Genomic DNA, 19,350 nt, shown 5'->3' with positions numbered 1-19,350 from the left:
GTCCCAGCATCAACAGCAGGGGCAACATACCTAACTATTGTGCAGAGTGGAGGTCTCAGTTACATTCCCTCTTGCTTGGCTAACATAGATTAAACAACTCATGTATAAACAAACAGAAGGAACAAGGTCGCTGAATTTCAGGAACTTGTTTCCATAAAAACTAGATCCTACTTTACCAAAACCTATCCTTTATGCCCATTTCTCTTCTTCAGTGCTGCTTCCTCAGGAAGCCTCTATGAGGGATATTCCCATTGACTCTCTCAAGACTCAAGAGGCTTGACTTCCAGATCAGCAAGGTTCTAGGGGACTTCGCTGGTGTCTCCTAGTCTGGAGTCTCTGTGGGACTCTGCTGAGGATGTCCAAGATGGATGCTGGGCCCAGCGCTATGTCCAGCCAGTGTGCCCAATGGCCTCCCCGCTGCTTATTAGGCACTTCCTCCCAGAAAGGTAAACACTCTTCACTCCTCACTGTGGGCCTGTTCTGGAGGAAGTACGCAGGTCACACCACCCAGCAACTCTGGGAAAAGACTTGCTCAGGACCTCTTAGGATACCAGCGGCAGAGCACACACAGAGTCTAGAATCACTGCATCCCAGCACCAAGGCATTGCAGGGTGGCAGAGGACAGTGCTCAGCTGACTGATCTGCAGCTCAGGGCTTCAGGAGACTGAGTGCTGGAGTTGTGCTGAGATGAAAAAGTAGAGAAAACTTATAGGCTCTGCCCCAGGCACTCTTATGGGGCAGTCAGTTCCTGAAAAAGCAGGCTGGGAGCAGTCCTTCTGCATGTTGGCCACAGGAGACACCATGTCATGCTGGCATTTCCCAGAAGCTGTGTCACAACCCATTGTCTTTCCCAAGAAAGTGCTCACAGGGTTGGGACGCTGGAGGTGTGACCTTGGACAACTTGTAAGCAGGCAGGCGATGGCAACAGGAGAGAAACCCTCCACCCCCCTCACCACCTGCACATGCATACTGCTCTGTGTGCAGACTCTTCCTGCATTCATGGCTCCAGCACTGGGTGCCAGACCTGCTCTGTCCATTCTGAGCCTCCCTGCAGCCAGCCACCTTGCACTTCCCCTCTACATTTAGGCAGAAAGCAAGGAAAAAGGAGAGGTTTCTAACTGCCTCTTCTCATCTTTCTTCTTGGAGGAGTGAAACAGGGAAATGCCCCAGGCCTACCTGAAGTGGAAGGTCCTGCATCCCACTCACCTGGCCCTTCTGAGGAAGGACATATTTCACAGAAGGACCTTTTCCAGACAAAGTGCCGCCTCATTATCACCTAGACCTATTTTCTTGATAATTCTTTGGTGCGTTAATGACATAAATTACTGTGATGTGCAATCATGCGTCACTGCCCTCAAGACCTATTGAGGTTGGATAAGACTTAATTTTCTCCACCCTCCTGAGATTCCTACTTTACTAAATAGAAGACTTCTGGGCTGGTGCCTTAAAAAAAAAATTTTTTTTTTAAGAGTGGTTTAAGGTTCACAGAAAAAAACTCAGTGGAACATGTAGAGAATTCCCAAATATCACCTATCCCAACACACACACACACACACACAACCTTCCTCACTTCAACATCCTCAAAAGTGGACTCCACTGACACATCACTACCATCCAAAGTCCATAGTTTACATGAAGATTCACTCTTGGTGTTGTACATTCTACTAGTTTTGACAAATGCATAATGAAACATGTCCACTCATAGTATCTTACAGAATAGAGTTATACTGCGCTAAAAAACTTCTGTGTCCTGCCTATTCATCCCTCTCTCCCCTAATTACTAGCAACCAATCTTTTTACTGCCTCCATAGTTTTGTTTTTTCTAGAATTTGATAGAATTCATATCATACAATATGTAGCTTTTTAAGATTGACTTCTCTCCTAGCCCCCCAATCCCCCAACAGACCCCAGTGTGTGATATTCCCTTCCCTGTGTCCATAGCGCGGGGTGGGGAGGTTTGGGAGTGATAACATTGGGAGAAATGCCTGATGTAGGTGATCTTTGTGAAAGATCAGTTGATTATATTTATGTTGGTCTATTTCTGGTCTCTCTATTCTGTTCCACTGATCTCTTTCAATTCTTTTACAAATACTACACTGTCTTGATAACTGCAGCTTTGTAGTAAATCTTGACATTGGGTAGTGTGAGTCCTCTGACTTTGTTCTCCAGTCTCCATCAATATTGAGTTGGCTATTCCATGTCTTTTTCTTCTCCATATAACTTTAGGATCAATTTTTGATGGCCACAGAATAATTTACTGGGATTTTGATTGGGATTGCATAGAGTCTACAGTTGGGAACAACTGGCATCTTGATATATTTGGTTTCCTATCCATGAAAAAGGAATGTCTCTTCATTTATTTAGTTTTTTGGTTTTGTTTAGCAGAGTTTTGTAGTTTTTCTCACATAAATTTTGTATACACTTTTTAGATTTTTACCTAAGTATTTCATTCTTTGGGGAGTGCTAATGTAAAACGTAAATGATAATGTGTTTTGAATTTCAAGTTCTACTTATTTATTGCTGTTATGTAGGAAAGTGATTAACTTTTGTATTACCTCTGATTTTATCTTCTGAAAGAGATGGTAGACAATTGGCATAATCTCTTTTTTAAATGTTTGGTAGGACTTACCAAACATGAATCTATCTGGGCTTGGTGCTTTCTGTGTTAAAGCTATTAATTACTGATTTAATTTTTTCAATAGTTATAGGCATATTCAGATTATCTATTTCTTTTATGTGAGTTTTAGTAGCTTACATCTTTCAAGGAATTGGTTTATGTCATCTAGGTTTATCAAGTGTGTGAGCATAGAGCTGTTGTTAATATTCCTTTATTATCCATTTAATGTATGTGAGATCTATACTGAGATCCTTTTATTTTGATATTAGTAATTTGTATCTTCTCTTTTTTCCTTAGTTAGCCTGGCCAGAGGCTTATTAATTTTATTGATCTTTTTGAGGAACCAACTTTCAGTTATGTTGATTTTCTCCACTGATTACATATTTTCAATGAAATTGATTTCTGCTCCAAATTTTTTCTTCAGCTTATTTTGATTTGCCTTTTTTTTTCTAGTTTTATAAAGTGTGAGGCCAGATTACTGATTTTATTTTATATAGTGTTTTATTTTTATTTATTTATTTTTTTTGGGGGGGGATGGAGCCTCACTCTGTCACTCAGGCTGGAGTGCAATAATACATTCTGGGCTCACTGCAACCTCTGCCTCCCAGGTTCAAGCAATTCCCCTGCCTCAGCTTCCTGAGTAGCTGGGATTACAGGTGCATGCCACCACGCCTGACTAATTTTTGTATTTTTAGTAGAGATTGGGTTTCACCATGTTGGCCAGGCTGGTCTCAAACTCCTGACCTTGTGATCTGCCTGCCATGGTCCCCCAAAGTGCTGGGATTACAGGCATGACCCACTGCCCTCAGTGGATTATAGATTTTAAATCTTCCTTTCTAATGTATGCGCTCAGTACTATACTTTCCCTCTAAGCATTGTTTTCACTTCATCTTACAAATGTTGATAAGTTGTTTTTTCAATTTCATTGAATTCAAAATATTTTAAAATTTCCCTCAAGATTTTCTCTTTGATCCTCGTGTTATTTTGAATTGTGTTGTTTAATCTTCAAGCATTTGGGGATTTTCCAGCTATCTTTCTGTTATTGATGTCTAGTTTAATTTCATTTTCATTTGAAAGCAAACAGTATATGATTTCTATTCATGCAATTTAAATTTGTAAATGTGTGTTTCATAGCACAGAACGTGGCCCATCTGGGTGAATCTTCCACGTGAGCTTGAGAAAAATGTCTTTCATGCTGTTGTTGGCTAAAGTAGTCTATAAATGTCAATTATATCTAATTAATTGATGGTGCCATTGAGTCCAATTATGTCCCTACCGATTTTTGACCTAGTGCATCTGTCCATTTCTGATATAAGGGTGTTGAAATCTTCACATATAATAATGGATTCATCTGTTTGTCTCTGCAGTTCTATCAGATTTGTCTTATGTATTTTGAAGCTCTGTTGTTAGGTGCATACACATTAAGGATTGTTATGTCTTCTTGGAGTATTGATTCCTTTATTATTTTTAATGCCCCCCTTTTTCTCTGATAACTATTCTTGATCTGCAGTTTGCTCTGTCCAAAATTAATATGCTACTTCCACTTTCTTTTGATATCATGATCTACCTTTCTTCATCTACTTAGTTTTAGTCTGTTTGTGTCTTTTCATTTAAAGTAGGTTTCTTGTAGACAATATATAGTTGAGTCTTGTCATTTTCATCTACTCTAACAATCTGTCTTTTAAAGGGTATATTTAGATCATTGACATTTAAGGTGATCATTGATACAGTTGGATTAGGATCTATCATAGTTGTTATTGTTTTCTATTTGTTGCCCTTGTTCTTTCTTCCTAGTTTTGTCTTTCACACATTTTCTGTCTTCTCTGGTTGTAACTGAGCATTGTATATAATTCTATCTCCTCTCTTTTCATAAAATATCAATTATACTTCATTTTAAACTTTTTTTTCTGGTAGTTGCCTTAGAGTTTGCAGAATACATTTATACTAATCCAAGTCCACTTTTAAATAACACTATGCCACTTCACAGATAGTGATAGTATCTTAACAATAACAAAGTATTTCTAATTTTCCTCTTGTTTATTTTATCATTGCTGTTTTTCATTTTACTTATACACAAGCACATATACATATGCATGAACACATAAACAAATACATTGTTGCTATGAATGTCTTGAACAAATTTCTATCTGCTAGACCAATTAAGAGTACAGAAAATAAAAGATTTTATTTTACCTTTACTTATTCATTCTCTGATGCTCTTCCTTTCTTTACGTAGATCTGAGTTTCTGGCCTACATCATTTTCCTTCCCTTTGAAGAACTTTTTAACATTTCTTGCAAGACAGGTCTACTGGCAACAAATTCTCTCAAGTTTTGTTTTTCTGAGAAAATATTTCTCACTGGCTTTTGAGGATACTTTTGGGGGCTATAGAATTGTAGGTAATTTGGTTTTTTTCTTTCAATACATTAAGTATTTCACTCCATGCTTCTTGCTTGCATGGTTTCTGGGAAAAGTCAGATATAATTATATATTTGCTTTTCTATAGGTAAGGGATGTTTTCCTCTGGCTTCTTTTAAGTCATTTTCTTTACCTTTGATTTTTTGAAGTTTGAGCCCCACCTGGCCTGGGGCTCAGTTAACTGCATGTACAAGCATGCAGGCCTGGGGCTCAGTCAGCTCCTGCATGTTGAAAACCTTGGTCTCTGTCCCTCTCAGGTGTGATTCTGCCTGCAGAAACTAAAAACTTTACCTTCTTCTTCAAGTCTTTGACTCCTGGGATCTTCAGGGAAGTTTGGGAGTTTGGAACCCATCCGACTCTATTAGGGGGTGCTATGCTGCAGGTCTATCTTCAGGCAGTCTCCCTGACCCAGGACGTTTTTGAGGATGAGAGAAAGGAAAGTTTTTGTTGGGTTTTGTTTTTTGGTATTTATCCTGATTGTTGTTCTCTGAATTTCCTGACTCTGTGGTCTAAAGTCTGACATTAATTTTGGGAAATTCTCAGTCATTATTGCTTCAAATATTGCTTCTTTTTCTTTTTCTTCTTCTTCTGATATTTCCATTACATATATGTTACATCTTTTATAGTTATCACACAGTGCTTATTTGTTTCTGTTCTGTTTCTATTCGCTCCCTTTTCTCTGTTTTTTTGGTTTTGAAAGTTTGCATTGTCATATACTCAAGCTCAGAAATTCTTTTCTCAGCCATGTCCAGTCTTTTAATGAGCCCAACAAAGGTAGTCTTCAATTTGTTATAAGTATTTTCAATCTCTAGCATTTCTATTTAATTCCGTCTCAGAATTTCCATTCTCTGCTTACATTATGCATTTGTTCTAGTATGTTATCTATTTTTCCGTTAAAGCTCTTAGAATACTAACCATAGCTTTATGAAATTCCTCATTCGTTAATTCCAATATCCCTGCCCTATCCGATTCTGGTTCTCCTGTTTGTTCAATCTCCCCAAATTTTGTTTGCCTTTGACTATGCCTTACAATTTTTGGTTGAAAGGTGGACATGATGTACTACCTAAAAGGACCTGATATAAATAGGCCTTTAGTTAATGTATTGTTAAGACATGAAGGAGAAGTATCCTGTAGTCCTAGGATTAGTCTCAGTCTTTTGGTGAGCTTGTGCCCCTGGCCTGTGAACTTCACAAGTGCTTCTCAGGTTGGTTTTTTTTTCCTCCATTTGGTGGGACAGGATGACTGGAGGCGGCTGGACTTGTGTATTTCCCTTCCCACAGGTGAAAGACTAGAGGGTCCTGAAGCTGCGTATTTCCCCTTCCCGAGGTAGGTTAGGCCCTAATATAACCTCAGAAGTTTAGGCTGTGGTAAAATAATTTCTCCTGAGGGCAGGCCTTCTCAAGAAGAACAGAATGCTCTGGCATATTTCAAAATGGTTCCTTTTCCCACTCCCCATCAGAAACACAAGAGGATTTTTCTCCAACATTTACTGTGAGGACCTAGTAGAACTCCTGGAGGTAAAACTCACAAAAGTGCAGCGCACCCCCTGCCTCCCCCTGGAGTTTATATCCCTGTTATGCTCCAGCAATTCATCAGTTAGTATTTACATTTTCTACCCTGGTAAAGGTTTCTGCAGAAGTTTCTGATTTTGTGTTTCTGCTCTGATATGTTGTGTCTGTCTCTCCAATTTTTTGGACAATTAGTTGTCCTTGACCTCATTCCTCTGATGGATCTGAAGACAATTGTTGATTCTTCAGTTTGTTCAGCTTTTTTCTTCTTGTTTAGATGAAATAAATACTCCTAAGCTGCTTACATTTACATGCCAGACCAGGAACTGGAAGTCTTGCTTGTTCCTGTTTAATAGCTCCTCCATTTCTTTCCTTGCTGCCAGATAGACATGGTCACTTCTTGCTGTGAGCAGTGTGCCCACCGCTAGCTGACCCTCCACATGCTTTCTAGTGTGTGCTATGGACAGGAAAACTAGATAACCAAGTTTGTTAGAGCTGTGTGTAAAATAACAGTAAAAAGATTCTAAAGAAGCATCTCGGGGACCTCTGACGAGTAACGTGCATTAGCTTCTGAGCACCTTTTGTGTGTCAGGCATTTTGGCTGCTCAGAGCTCTCAGCCTTGCTTTGCTCTACACTGCTGGGTAGCTGAATTGAGGGAGGTAAGTGCTGCATGATGAAATCAAGGTGCCATTTCAACTTCAGGGAGGGAAGGCAATTGCTATGCTCAAAAATCCTTCTGTTTTGAAAAACTAAGAGGACTGGTTACATTATATGACTTTTAGCAGGTTCTTATGAAGTAAATAGAGGCAAGATGAACAATCCTTGGTTCTCCAAAAATGCTGAGTAACTTGTGAAGATTATATAGTGGCTAATGGAAGAAATGTATCAGCATTATAATTTAAGGTTGCCATTTATGAAATAACTGAAATGTCCCAGGCATTGTTCTAAAAGCTTTACAAGAAGTACTTAATTTTTATACACACAGTGAGGTAGATATTCTAAGGTAATCACCTAATAAGATCACCATTTTATTAGGTTGGTGCAAAACTAATTGCAGTTTTTCTTTTCATACTTTTAATGGAAAAACCACAGTTACTTTTGCACCAATCTAATAAAAACAAGCAGAGTTACCTAAGGTCATGCATCAATTAAGTAATGGAATGGAATTTGAACCCAGGTCTGCGGAATCTGAATTTGTGCTTTCAGTCATTTTCATTTAAGTCCATTCTTGCTAATACTTCATCAGCAGCAGCATTAATCAGAGTGTGGTGTTTTCCGTACTTATAAGGTCCTGTCTTCATTTCCACCCACCCCTTCTTGGATTATATGGACATAACACTCTTTTGCATGATGTTCCAACCCTAAAGGTGAGTGAAAAGCAAAGGAGTCTGTAACTCCCCTGGACCCAGGATCAAATTGAAATGAGATGGTTTGATTGGAGTCAGTATTAACTTGACCCAATTAGGAAGTCAGGTATAACCTGGGGGGAGATTAAGCCCAGAAAGGAGGTGCCAGCTTTCTGCCTTCCTTGCCAGATGGCAGGTGAGCGTCTGTGTTTATATAATCAATGCCCACACACCCAGCTGTGGCTTCTAACTCAGAATTATAGGAACACTGCAGGGACTCACAAACTATCTGGAGATCTAATTACTAGTTTCATAAGCCCAAAAGAGTGTCAACCACAGAAAGCAGCCAGGAGAGGGAAGGAAGAGAAATGCAAGTGCTGAGCAAGGCTGGGTTGTTAGTAAATGCTACATTCAGCACCTGTGGTATGGGCTGAGCCTGCCTGTCTCCAAGGAAAGCTGCCAAGCCCAAAGGCACTGGAGGAAGCTAGTTCTCGGGCAATGGGCCTCTTCCAGGAAGCAGGTCTCCAGATCATTACTGGGAGAAAGTCCCATGCTATTCATAAGAACCCTTCCCTGAATAAGAATGGCAGACTCTACTCCCCATGCCAGATGTCCCCAGAGGGAAGACTTACTAACTGGCCGTCTTATCATCCTTGTTTGTAGACCAGAGGTCCATGGTCTCCCTCCCAACAGTGATTTCCGGGTGCTGCTGTTTTGGGAGCAGAGACACTGATGCTCTTGGATCTCCACTTACCCTGGCAAAGGTCCGGAAGCCCTGGAGGATGGCTCTGTAGCCTGTACAGCGGCACAGATTTCCTGTGGGCCAAGGAAAAAGCGGCAATGTCAGTGCAGGCCAGTGGGATGGGTGAGGGGTTTGTGACTTTGCTCCCAACCTAGTTGGGTGCTCTCTTTACCAGGCTGCATTCTGTTACCTCTGTCTGGAAGGCCTCTTGACCTTCTCCTATCCTGACTTCAGAACATCTATCATGACTTCAGGGAGTCATTCCTAGAATGGATGCCTTCCTGGAATGCCCAGACTGAGTCAGGTGCCTCTCCCTAAGTGCTCCCACAGTGGCTGATCATAGCTTTACCAGTTAGCCTATTGGACCACATTATAAACTCTCTTCTTCTTCAGACTGTGAACTATTTGAGAGCAGAGATTGTGTCTTTCATCCCAAAATAACTGAATACATGATGGAAATGGTGAATAGATAGGGAGGCTTCTCTATTCAATTCAGAGAAACAAATACGTAGGTGGTCTTTGCCATGCAGAATCCTGTTTTGGTGGAAACTGAGAGGGAAGGAAGTCATATCATTAGCCCTGAGCAGTTTTCCAAAGTACGTCTTCCTGCACCAGCCATGCACTGCCAACCCCACTCCAATACTGGGGGAAGGCAGACAGACACCTTAGGAAGATGAACCCAAAGGCAGGAGACCCCAGGAGTTCTCCACAGCAACCAGAAGTTCTCCCAACTAAGAGAGGATTGGCTTTCTAGCAGATCTTAGCCACCACATTGTGGGGGTGGGGGGGAATGCTGAGTTCTTCCTACAAAGAGTCGTCCCTCATGCTCCTCTCCCTGGCACTTGTCCTGACCTCTGCAGGGCCTCGTTTGTCATTCCACCTCCTAGGCTGTGCCTGAAGACCCGTACCTTGGAAAGCATTCTCAATCTCCTCGATGGTGGGCTCAGGCTGATTCCGGAGCAGTGCATACATGCTCATGACGACACCGGGGGTGCAGAACCCACACTGGGAGCCATGGCTTTTGGCAATTCTCTCCTAAAAGGAACAGATGACATAAACACCTGGGATGTCAGAACCCTCCCAGGCTCCCCACAGGACTTGACTGAAGCCAGCCCATGTTGGAAGACAATGGCAGGGGTGGGGGTTAGCAGTCACTGCCCAGAGTCAAGCCCCAGTGTCATCATTTACCAATTGTGACCTTGGCTAGGTTCTCCCACCATCTGTATGATGAGGATCATCCTCGTCCTTACCTCTAGAGCTGTGATGAGGACTAACTGAGATAATTCATGTAAAACCCTTAACACTGTACCTGCATATAGCAGGCAGTCAGCCAATGTTAGCTATGACTAGGAAGGTCCTTTCAAAGAACAGTGACTATCAGAACCAGAAGGCAGCTGGGTGTGACATATGAGAGAAACACTCAAAGATGATGTCTAGATTTTTGTCTTGAGCAATTAGGTGGATGGCTTTGCCATTGACTCAGATGGAAGAAGACTGGGGAAGGAAGCCATTAGGAGAAGAGTAGGGTTTTCTTAAGTTTGAGATTAGACATCCGTATTGAGATGTCAAGTAGGCAACTAGAAAAGTAAGTCCAACTTCTGAGGAGAGGTCAAAGCTGAAGTTGTAAATACAGGTGCCATTGGCATGTGAACAACATCAAACTCATGCAGGGGGAGTGTATGGATGAAGAAGGAGAGGAGCCCAGCTCAGGGCTCAGGACACTGCAGCGACTAGAGACTGAGCAGAGAAGGAGCCAGCTTGGAGAGAGAAGGAAAAGCCAGAACCACAGTGTCACAGAAACCAAGTAAAGCAAATAAATGGACAAGAAGTGGAAACTGGCTCTGCAGCCTGTTTGTAGCCAAAATAAGAGCATTAGGAATAAGAACCTGTACCATTGGACAGGGAGGATCTTAGGCTGATTATACAGATATGACCTGATATGGTTTGACTGTATTCTCACCCAAATATCATCTTGAATTGTAGCTCCCATAACTCTCACATGTTGGGAGAGGGACCCTGTGGGAGATAACTGAATCATGGGGGTGGTTTCCCCCATCCCATTCTCATGGTAGTGAATAAGTCTTATGAGATCTGATGGGTTTCCATTTTTGCTTAGCTCTCATTTCTCTCTTGTTTAAGATGTGTAAGATGTGACTTTCAGCTTCTGCCATGTAAGATGTGACTTTCAGCTTCTGCCATGATTGTGTGGCCTCCCCAGCCACATGGAATTGAGTCCATTAAACCTCTTTTTCTTTAAAAATTACCCAGTCTTGGGTATGTCTTTATCAATAGTGTGAGAATGGACTAATACCTGACTCCTGTGTTTAAACTATTTATTCTTTCTTTCATTTGTTTGTTTCAAAGAAAATAACAAGCCTTAATTAACCCTCTCACATCTCTTTCATGTTGGACAAGTTTGGTAATTTCCCCTCTTCCTGCCTAAGAAACAAATCTATAGATGGGAAGCATTGCCACCCACACCTAGTTGACCTCACATGACTGGCCCAAGATGCCATTCCAAGGAATAGAATGAGCCACTCTGCAGGAGGATCTGGCTCCATGATGTCGTGAAAGATGCCCAAGGAAGACATGATTGCCTGAATGACATGTTTCCTCAAATAATCAAGGGAGAATTAAGACCTGGACCAAGGCCTGGTAACTGCTATTATAATCTCCCGAAGAGCCCAAGTTTCCTCAAACAAAATGCTTTGGGGACAATGGCTTTTCCTTCCAACAGGGCTCTACTCCTCTTTCTTTCCACTTGGCCTAAAAGCATCCTGATTCTGTCCCCAAACCCCCCAGATTATTACTGCCCACTCTTTCCAAAAGTGTTTCTGATTTCAATGCATTTTTAGGTGGTCTGATGCCATCAAGGAAAAAGCCTTGCTCCGGCATTTAATCTCTGTTATCTTATTTAGCACTTGTTAACCTCCATCTAATGAAGGTAAAGGCCTAGCAGTTCACATTTGTACTATCTGTGGGTGGAAGGTAAGGGATGCAGAATTACCATTGCAGGGAGTAGGTGGGCTTTTAAATAAGGGCACAGAGAATTAAAATTCAAATCTGGGAAGGCTGGCGGTTTTCTAAACACACTCTGGAACAAAGTGAGGAAGCTCCCCTGCATCTCTTCCTCCAAGTTCTAATGCAAATGGACTGGGCTAGCCACCAGATTCAGTTGACCTCTTTGGTCCCTTGAGACCATGCAATGTTATAACCAACCAGATCACAGGAAGGAGCTTCAGGCTTGGGTGTTTCTCCTTTTCACCTCACAGTACCCAGAGGAGATAAGGAGGTGGCCAGGGTGCAAAGCCTCCTTAAATTAAGCAATGACACTCTGCCCAACAACCCAAAGCAAGTCTGCAGCCTTGGGATAAGCCTCCCTGTAGAAGAAACAGCCAGGTCTTAAGAGCACAGCTCCCTTTCCTCTAGTTACCTGCACAGGATGCAGCCTTGTCTTGGTGCTTCCTATTCCTTCCACAGTTGTCACTGCCACATGGTGCAAGGAGCAGATGGGGGCCAGGCAGGCATTGGCAGGAAAGTGGCTAGAACCCAAGATTAAGGTCATTCCATTTATTGTCCACTCAGATCATTAGAATGGGCCTGACTGTGGGCTCTGGAGGACTTTGTGAGGCTTTATGTTATGTCTCCCTGCTCTCATTTATGTTCTTGTCTCTTCAACTGGTACCCTCACCTCTCCACTGAAGACTCTGGGCAAGGAACAAAGGAAGCTCTCCTTGTAGATAAAGCTGAGCCTCTTCAGAGTCCTGTGGAATCAGGCATCAGAACACCCTCAGCCTTTTGCTGCAACGAGGGAGCCAAGGTCACTTTCAGCTGCCTCTTACTCAGCCTGACCCTGGGGGCTGAATCAAGAGGAAGTTTCTCAGGCAAGCTGCAGTCTTTTTTTTTTTTTTTTTTTTTTGAGACGGAGTTTCGCTCTTGTTACCCAGGCTGGAGTGCAATGGCGCGATCTCGGCTCACTGCAACCTCCGTATCCTGGGTTCAGGCAATTCTCCTGCCTCAGCCTCCTGAGTAGCTGGCTTTACAGGCACACGCCACCATGCCCAGCTAATGTTTTTTGTATTTTTAATAGAGACGGGGTTTCACCATGCTGACCAGAATGGTCTCGATCTCTTGACCTCGTGATCCACCCGCCTCGGCCTCCCAAAGTCCTGGGATTACAGGCTTGAGCCACCGCGCCCGGCCGCTGCAGTCTTGAAGCATGCTCCTGCTTACAGGGCTCTTCCTTAGTCTCAGTGTCAGAACCTCCAATCACTTTGCTTCCCTGCTTTTCCTCACCTCTATTGCTTTCATTCCTCTGTGCGGAAACAGAGAAGAAATCCCCAGACAACATGAGACACCAACCCCTTAGCTAGAACTTCCTTGCATTCTTCTCTTATTCATCACTCATTCACTTACAATCAACATCAGCTACTGAGTGCCAACCATATGCCAGGCACTCTGCTGAGGACTGGGGAAATGAAAATGAATAAGATGAAAGCTCTGCCCTTCAATAGCTTGCAGTCAACCGAGAAAACTGAAGCCCATGTGAAGGTGCAATTTAAATCATGTTAAAGTAAATTAAAATGGAGACCAGGTCTGAAGAATCTGTCAGCAGACAAAATCAGTTAGGCCTCATAAGTGACCTAAACTCCACTTGATTTTCAGGAGAAACTTAACTTGAGCTACTTCTTATGAATATCTTTATAAAAAAAAGAACTAAGCCTTAAGATATCAATCAATCAGAAGTAGTCAACAAACTTATAATTATAGAACTACGGACTTTCCAATGGGATAGACCAAATAAGGCAACTGTAGAATTGTAACCAATCAAATAATTTCTTTGCTTTATGCCTGTGTCTGTCCTACAAAAACCTCCTACTTGCATTTCCCTGGTGGAGTTCCTGGACTGCTTCTAATTTGGAGCTGCTTGACTCATGAACTGTTGTTTTCCCAAAAAACCTTAAAAAAAAAAAAATTGTATCATGCCTCAGTTTACCTTGGGAAGGTTGTGCATAGGGCACTATGGAACCAACACAGACAAGGGGCACCTAACCCAGTCTTGAGAGATCAAGGATGGCTTCCTAGAGGTGGTGGTATTTTTGCCCAATTCTAACTAGCTAGTAAAAGTTAACTGGTGGAGAAACCCTAGGAGAACTTCAGGACTTGGGAAACAGCTTAAACAAAGACCAAGCAATTAATGGACCTGTATCATTGGTATTTCACAATGATCTCTGCTTAAGTGGCATGCTGGTCCCATGCTGAGAAAGAAAACTGGAGAAGAAACCTGGGGCATACTGTGCAGGGCTTTACTACTAAGCAAAGAGACTTTGTCCTAGGGGCAATGAAGAACTATTGAAGGATTTTATGGAATGCGATATAAACCTGGACTTTAGAAAAGTCATTTTATCAGCAGTTTGGAGGCTGGTCAATATTATAAGCCTAGCACATACTTGCTAAGAGATCATTCTACAATTTTTCTGTCCACAGATTCTCCTTAAAAATAGGGGCTCACACACATGTGCACATGCACACACATATACTCATGTACTCCCTCACAAGCTGGTCCTGCATTGCAACCCTCACATGGGCAGTCAGCCAGCAGGCAAAGGATACACAATCTTGTTCTGCATATGGTCATACTTGGAGAGCATCACTGTGCAGGCCCCGCAGCCCCCCTCTCCACAGCCGAGCTTGGTTCCACTCAGCCCCACTGGGTAGTCAACAGTTAAGGAGAATGAACTCAGGGAGAGGAGTCTGCTGGGCTGCTAGGAAATGCCTGGGAAGAGCCATGTGGGTAGAGCCATTCATTCCCACATGGGCTCAGGTCCCTCAACCCAGGAAGACAGCAGCCCCACAGGCCTCCTTATTCAGAGGGGCTACACTGCACTCCAGGGAGGTAGGAAACAGAGCCATATCCACTGCACAGAAGAGCAAAGGCATCAAGATCCCTCGATAGCACCCAAGTAGCATCTCTTGGGACATGAGTTCTAGGGTTGGTCAGTCCTAGAGCCTTCTCTTGGTGTTGAGGTCTTCTATGAGGGAGGACACGGCACAGTTGTCACATAGACATTGATCTGTTTTGTAACCTCTAAGTTCTTGCTTTTCACTCTGAACTTTTTGGGCTGATAAATCCCAAAGAATCAAAATTAGAGCTAGACCAGAGGCTTTCGAATATTTGACCCAGGAAATATGTGAATGAAAATAAAAATAGTGATTTTTTTTTTTTAAGTCAGGGACCAATACTGGGCCACACTCTTACATATACTTGCAGAAAGATCATCTGCTACTTTGAGTTTTTAAAGTGCCTAACTAGTATGCTATTCTAGAGAAGAGCTATTGTGGAGGTCACTTTCCCTGAGTCACATGGGCTCCAATGCTGCTTCTCACTCAGACCTGCAGGCCTCTAAGCCACCCACCACTACTGAGGATGGAGGGAACCGACGGTATTGTCACCTGGTCACTTCTCTTATTTTCAACACAAGATTTAAAGACAATGATATAACATCTTACATTTGAAAAGCACTTGTACCTAGATATCTGTTTGACCTTCAGAATGATTTGGTTAGCAGATAGGAAAGAAACTTCCTCACAGATTTAAAAAAGCAACAAACTGAGATCCAAGAGGTAACGTGGGCCACACAAGATGACACAGGAACTCATGTTTCCCTGCTGGTGTGGGCCCCATCACAGCCATCTGACTCCAGGTAGGGTGTGTTCCCTTCACCATGCCCCTTCCTTCCCAGCACACCTGGGGAGGCTTTCTGTGTCCTAGTCAGGATATATGCAGCTATCAGCAGGTTAAACAACTCTGGGGACACCTGAAGATAAATGGTGGCTGGCAGTCCAAAGTCTAGCAAGGTCTTCTTCCAGCCTGGAGATCTTCCTGGAAGCTAGGGTAAAAGTCAAGACTGGGGTTTCCTCCGACACCTGGAACTCCTATAAATTGACTCTGAGCACAGATAATAATAAGCTGCAAGGATATCTATTTATGTGCCAACTTCCAGTTTTGCTTTTCATTTGAGATGTGACATGCCCAATTGCTATGATAAGGAATTTCTGAGGCTTCTGGGCCTTCAAAACTACAATGGAAATGATTAAAAATCTAAAATTAGTTGTATTATTAGAAAGCTAAAATTGATCTCAATAATCCTGAGAATGAGCTTCTCTTCCCAGACCTCTCAGGTAGATAGGCTGGAAATGGAGTTCCATGCATTCACCTGATCCAATGCAGTGACACTTTCATTCCCCAACACCACCAGGTTTATCTTCTGTGAACCTCCAGACATACCCACTTGAGATCAAATATCCAGAACAAATTACAGCAAAGCCAACCACAGTACTGTCTGATAGGAGGGGAGCAAACCAGAGTGAAGGCCATGGGCTCCAGCTCACTTCTGTGGGTGCTGAAATAATCCTTGCTGTCCCCAAATGTGTCACCAGAAAGACCCACTAGACACACCCCTGGGAGAAGGGGGGTTTTGTTGCAGAGGTCAGGATGAGCATAGGCCTGCCGACAGGTCCTCGGGAGAGTTTCCAGTGCAGGTCAGAGGTTAGGAATATGGCTCTAGGCTTCAGTGCAGGTTCTGTCACTATTTGCCCAGAACACACTAGCAAAAGGCAGGTTATGTCACACACCAAGGCTTCGGTTCCTCCTCTGTGAAAAGGGAGTGTTATACTTCCATGGGATTCCTGCAGAGATTGAGGTGAGCTACACAAATCACTTTGAATACTGCCTGTATATAGGAAGTGCTCATTAAATGTTAACTCCAATTATTATTATTGTTTTAGTTCCAGGGTCTCAGAATACTTCCAATACTCAGAACTAATGGTATAGGGGCTCTTCCAGAAGCCCTCCCACATTGAGTGAAGAGCAGCACCCTCTAGGGAGTTCCCCCACCCTCCATGGCTCCCCATTTGTTGTTTTTACGGTGAATGCTACCTCTAAGGTATTCCTATCTCAGGCATCCTTTTCCCAATAGACACACCTTCCCTTGCTTCCCTCCACCTAGACAGAGCTGGAAACATTCCCCAGGAACTCCATTTATGTATTAAGCAAACGTCACCTAAGGAAGGCCCCCTCTTACCACAGACAAATGACCATAAAGCTCACCAAGGCTAATGAGGGCCTTTCTACAGGCCCTGGATTAAACCTTGGCATTACTAGAGTCTTAGCTGGGAGACACCTCAAAGATCCTCACAAACAGTCCTCTCATTCAGTAGCTGAGAGTTTCAGATTACAGCTGCAAATAAAATGCAAGTATCCCACGTCCTAATCCAGCGCTCTTTCCTGCACACCTCATGGGCACCCCACCGGTCACTAGGAAACGTGAGGCCTAGAGAATCAGTCACCATCATGCCCCTCCTCCATCACTCCCACTCTAAAGTCAGGATACACTTTCTTCTCAGGTAGACCAAAAGGGTTGTTTCTGGATCTGCATTTCTCTCCACCACCTATTAAAAGAAATGAAAGAAAAATATGACATAGGTATACTTAGTCATCCTTCTGCAATAAATTTCTTCCTTCAGTGTCTCACTCAAAAATTTGTAGAGTTGGTGGGATGGGTGATATAGTTTGGATGGTGCCCCTCTAAATCTCATGTTTCATTGTAATCCCCAATGTTGAAGGTAGGGCCTAGTGGGAGATGATATGATCATGGGGGCAGATTTCTCATTAGTGGCTTAGTGCTATCCCCTTAGTAAGAATGAGTTCTCACAAGATCTTTGAAAGTGTGTGGCCTCGCCCCCTTCACTCTCTCTTGCTCCTGCTCTGGCCATGTCATGTGCCTGCTCCCACTTTGCCTTCTGCCATGAGTATAAGCTCCCTGAGGCCTCCCCAGAAGCTGAGCACATGCTGCTGCCATGCTTGTACAGCCTTCAGAACTGCAAGCCAATTAAGTCTCTTTTATTATAAATTATCCAGCTTTGGGTGTTTACAGCACTGCATGAATGGCCTAATACAAAGTGCTGAATAGATCATGAAAAATAAGGTATTAAAAAAAAAAAAAGATTTATAAGGTATTTTTATCCTCAATTCCATAAGAATGAATCTATAAACTACAGCCAGGCTATGTGTATGCTCAAATCCTCAAATTTTAAAATTCTATCTCAGTGTTCAGCTTGGAACCCACCATAGAACACACAGGCATTGCACCTTCCATGCTGGGTCGACCAAGGCAAAGTCCCCTTCAAATCAAACCTGTCATCTCATTTCAACTGCTAGGTCACACCTGTGCATTCTTGGGACCTCAGAGAGCATGGCATATAAATCTCTGGCTTTGCCTCTTTGAATATACACTCTCAGACCCTGCATATGACTGTGGAAAGCCAGTCTGTTGGCCTGTGCTCAGAGCAGAGTGTTACATGTGATGGGTATTAGTCAACACTAACACATGTCAGCAATGGAAGAGAAATCTTAAACTAAAGATCCATCACTAGGTTCAATAAGGTGGAAAGAGTGGTCTAGAAAGTGCTATGTCAGTTTCTACTGTGAATCGTCAAAGGAAATCTATGAAAACCCATTTCTGTACTCCTCACACATTACCAAAGCTTAAAAGGGTGTGGATTATTGAAATAATAAAGGGAAAGAAATCATGATAAGGTTTTCTTTAGAGGGAACTATACTACTCACACCTTCCTAAAGGAGAAACGGAAGAGTATCTGCTTCCTACCTCAAACTTAGTGAGGGGGCTTGCTTTGTGCTACATAGAAAGCTAACGTGCCACCTTTGCAGCATAGAGGAAGATATAGACTTAACATGAAATTAATAACTGACAATGACAAGTTTAAACTCCTTTTTAAACCTAAGTTGGAGAAGCAGCTGTGCTGGGTTGGTGCATACCCCCAGAGCTTGGTAGAGCAAAGAATGTGGAAGTGTTGGCTGTGGATGTAATGCAGGCCATTCATGAGATAAAAAGAGATGGCTTGGAGGTCTTTCAATCATTTCCCAAAATATAGGAAGGAGCCTTCAGTAGAGAGAGACTCTATGAAGTGGACTTCCCAAAACTGGAGGCTGATGGAGAACAGCAGCCTAAGAAAAGTGCATCACTCATGTCATGAGACATGCATGCAAATATTCCCTGTGGTGGCCCTTGAAGATCCTTGAAAGCCATCACAGAAGGAATGAAAGAGTCATCTCTAAACACCTTAAAGGCTCAGAAAGCCAGAAGCTATCTTACAACAGTACCAATTAGAGAGCTTCTTACTGTCCTCACCACACCATCCTGAATTGAGACTGTTTGGCAACTTAAAAATAACTGTAAGATTTTTTTATTGACTAAAAGTAACAAAAAGTTCATGAAACTGCTAGAATTTGCCATTTGAATAAGTTTAAAGGAAAGTAGATAAAATTAATTTTCTAATATGATTATACCCCATGAGTCCAGCTCCCTGAATATCCTGGTTACAAATCATAGAAGAAATCATAGACGCACAAAATAGCAATCTTTATCCCCTTTCTTATAGACCACAGTAAGAGGCTGTTAGCTTACTACCACATTGTTTGTTTCTCCTGTACTGCAGTTCTGTTTTTATCACATCACATCAGTTCCCAGCTAGCTCAATGCCTTTCATGACCACCCACAAAGTCAAGGTAACATCCAAGTTCCTTAGGCTGTCTTTCAAGGCACTTTTCAATATATTCCCAATCTTCATTTTCAGTCTTTTTCCATTCTACTTCTCTGCCAAGCTGGTCATCTTACTTCACTGATAATACATTTTATA

At 42.6% G+C, this 19,350-nt stretch overlaps 1 protein-coding gene across 4 annotated transcripts in view; it reads right to left on the bottom strand.

Moving 5' to 3' along the window:
• Positions 1–19,350, bottom strand: part of XDH (xanthine dehydrogenase) — a 77,639-nt gene that overhangs the window by 52,304 nt on the left and 5,985 nt on the right. For 3 of the 4 annotated variants that reach the window (XM_017501935.2, XM_037729018.1, XM_017501937.2), the window contains exons 2-6: positions 17,025–17,082; positions 14,245–14,341; positions 12,065–12,173; positions 9,540–9,666; positions 8,644–8,705 (exon numbers count right to left, since the gene is read on the bottom strand). In XM_017501935.2, the coding sequence (XP_017357424.1) occupies positions 8,644–8,705; positions 9,540–9,666; positions 12,065–12,173; positions 14,245–14,341; positions 17,025–17,082 (453 nt within the window). Of the gene's footprint in view, positions 1–1,176; positions 1,457–8,643; positions 8,706–9,539; positions 9,667–12,064; positions 12,174–14,244; positions 14,342–17,024; positions 17,083–19,350 lie in introns of those variants that run through there. The other variant, XM_037729019.1, reaches the window with a different exon arrangement.

This window comes from Cebus imitator, unplaced genomic scaffold (assembly GCF_001604975.1).
Source record: "Cebus imitator isolate Cc_AM_T3 unplaced genomic scaffold, Cebus_imitator-1.0 Scaffold286, whole genome shotgun sequence".
NCBI classification, from domain to species: domain Eukaryota; kingdom Metazoa; phylum Chordata; class Mammalia; order Primates; family Cebidae; genus Cebus; species Cebus imitator.
The sequence above is the reverse complement of the archived record's forward strand: the minus strand, read 5'-3'. Positions and strand labels throughout refer to the sequence as shown.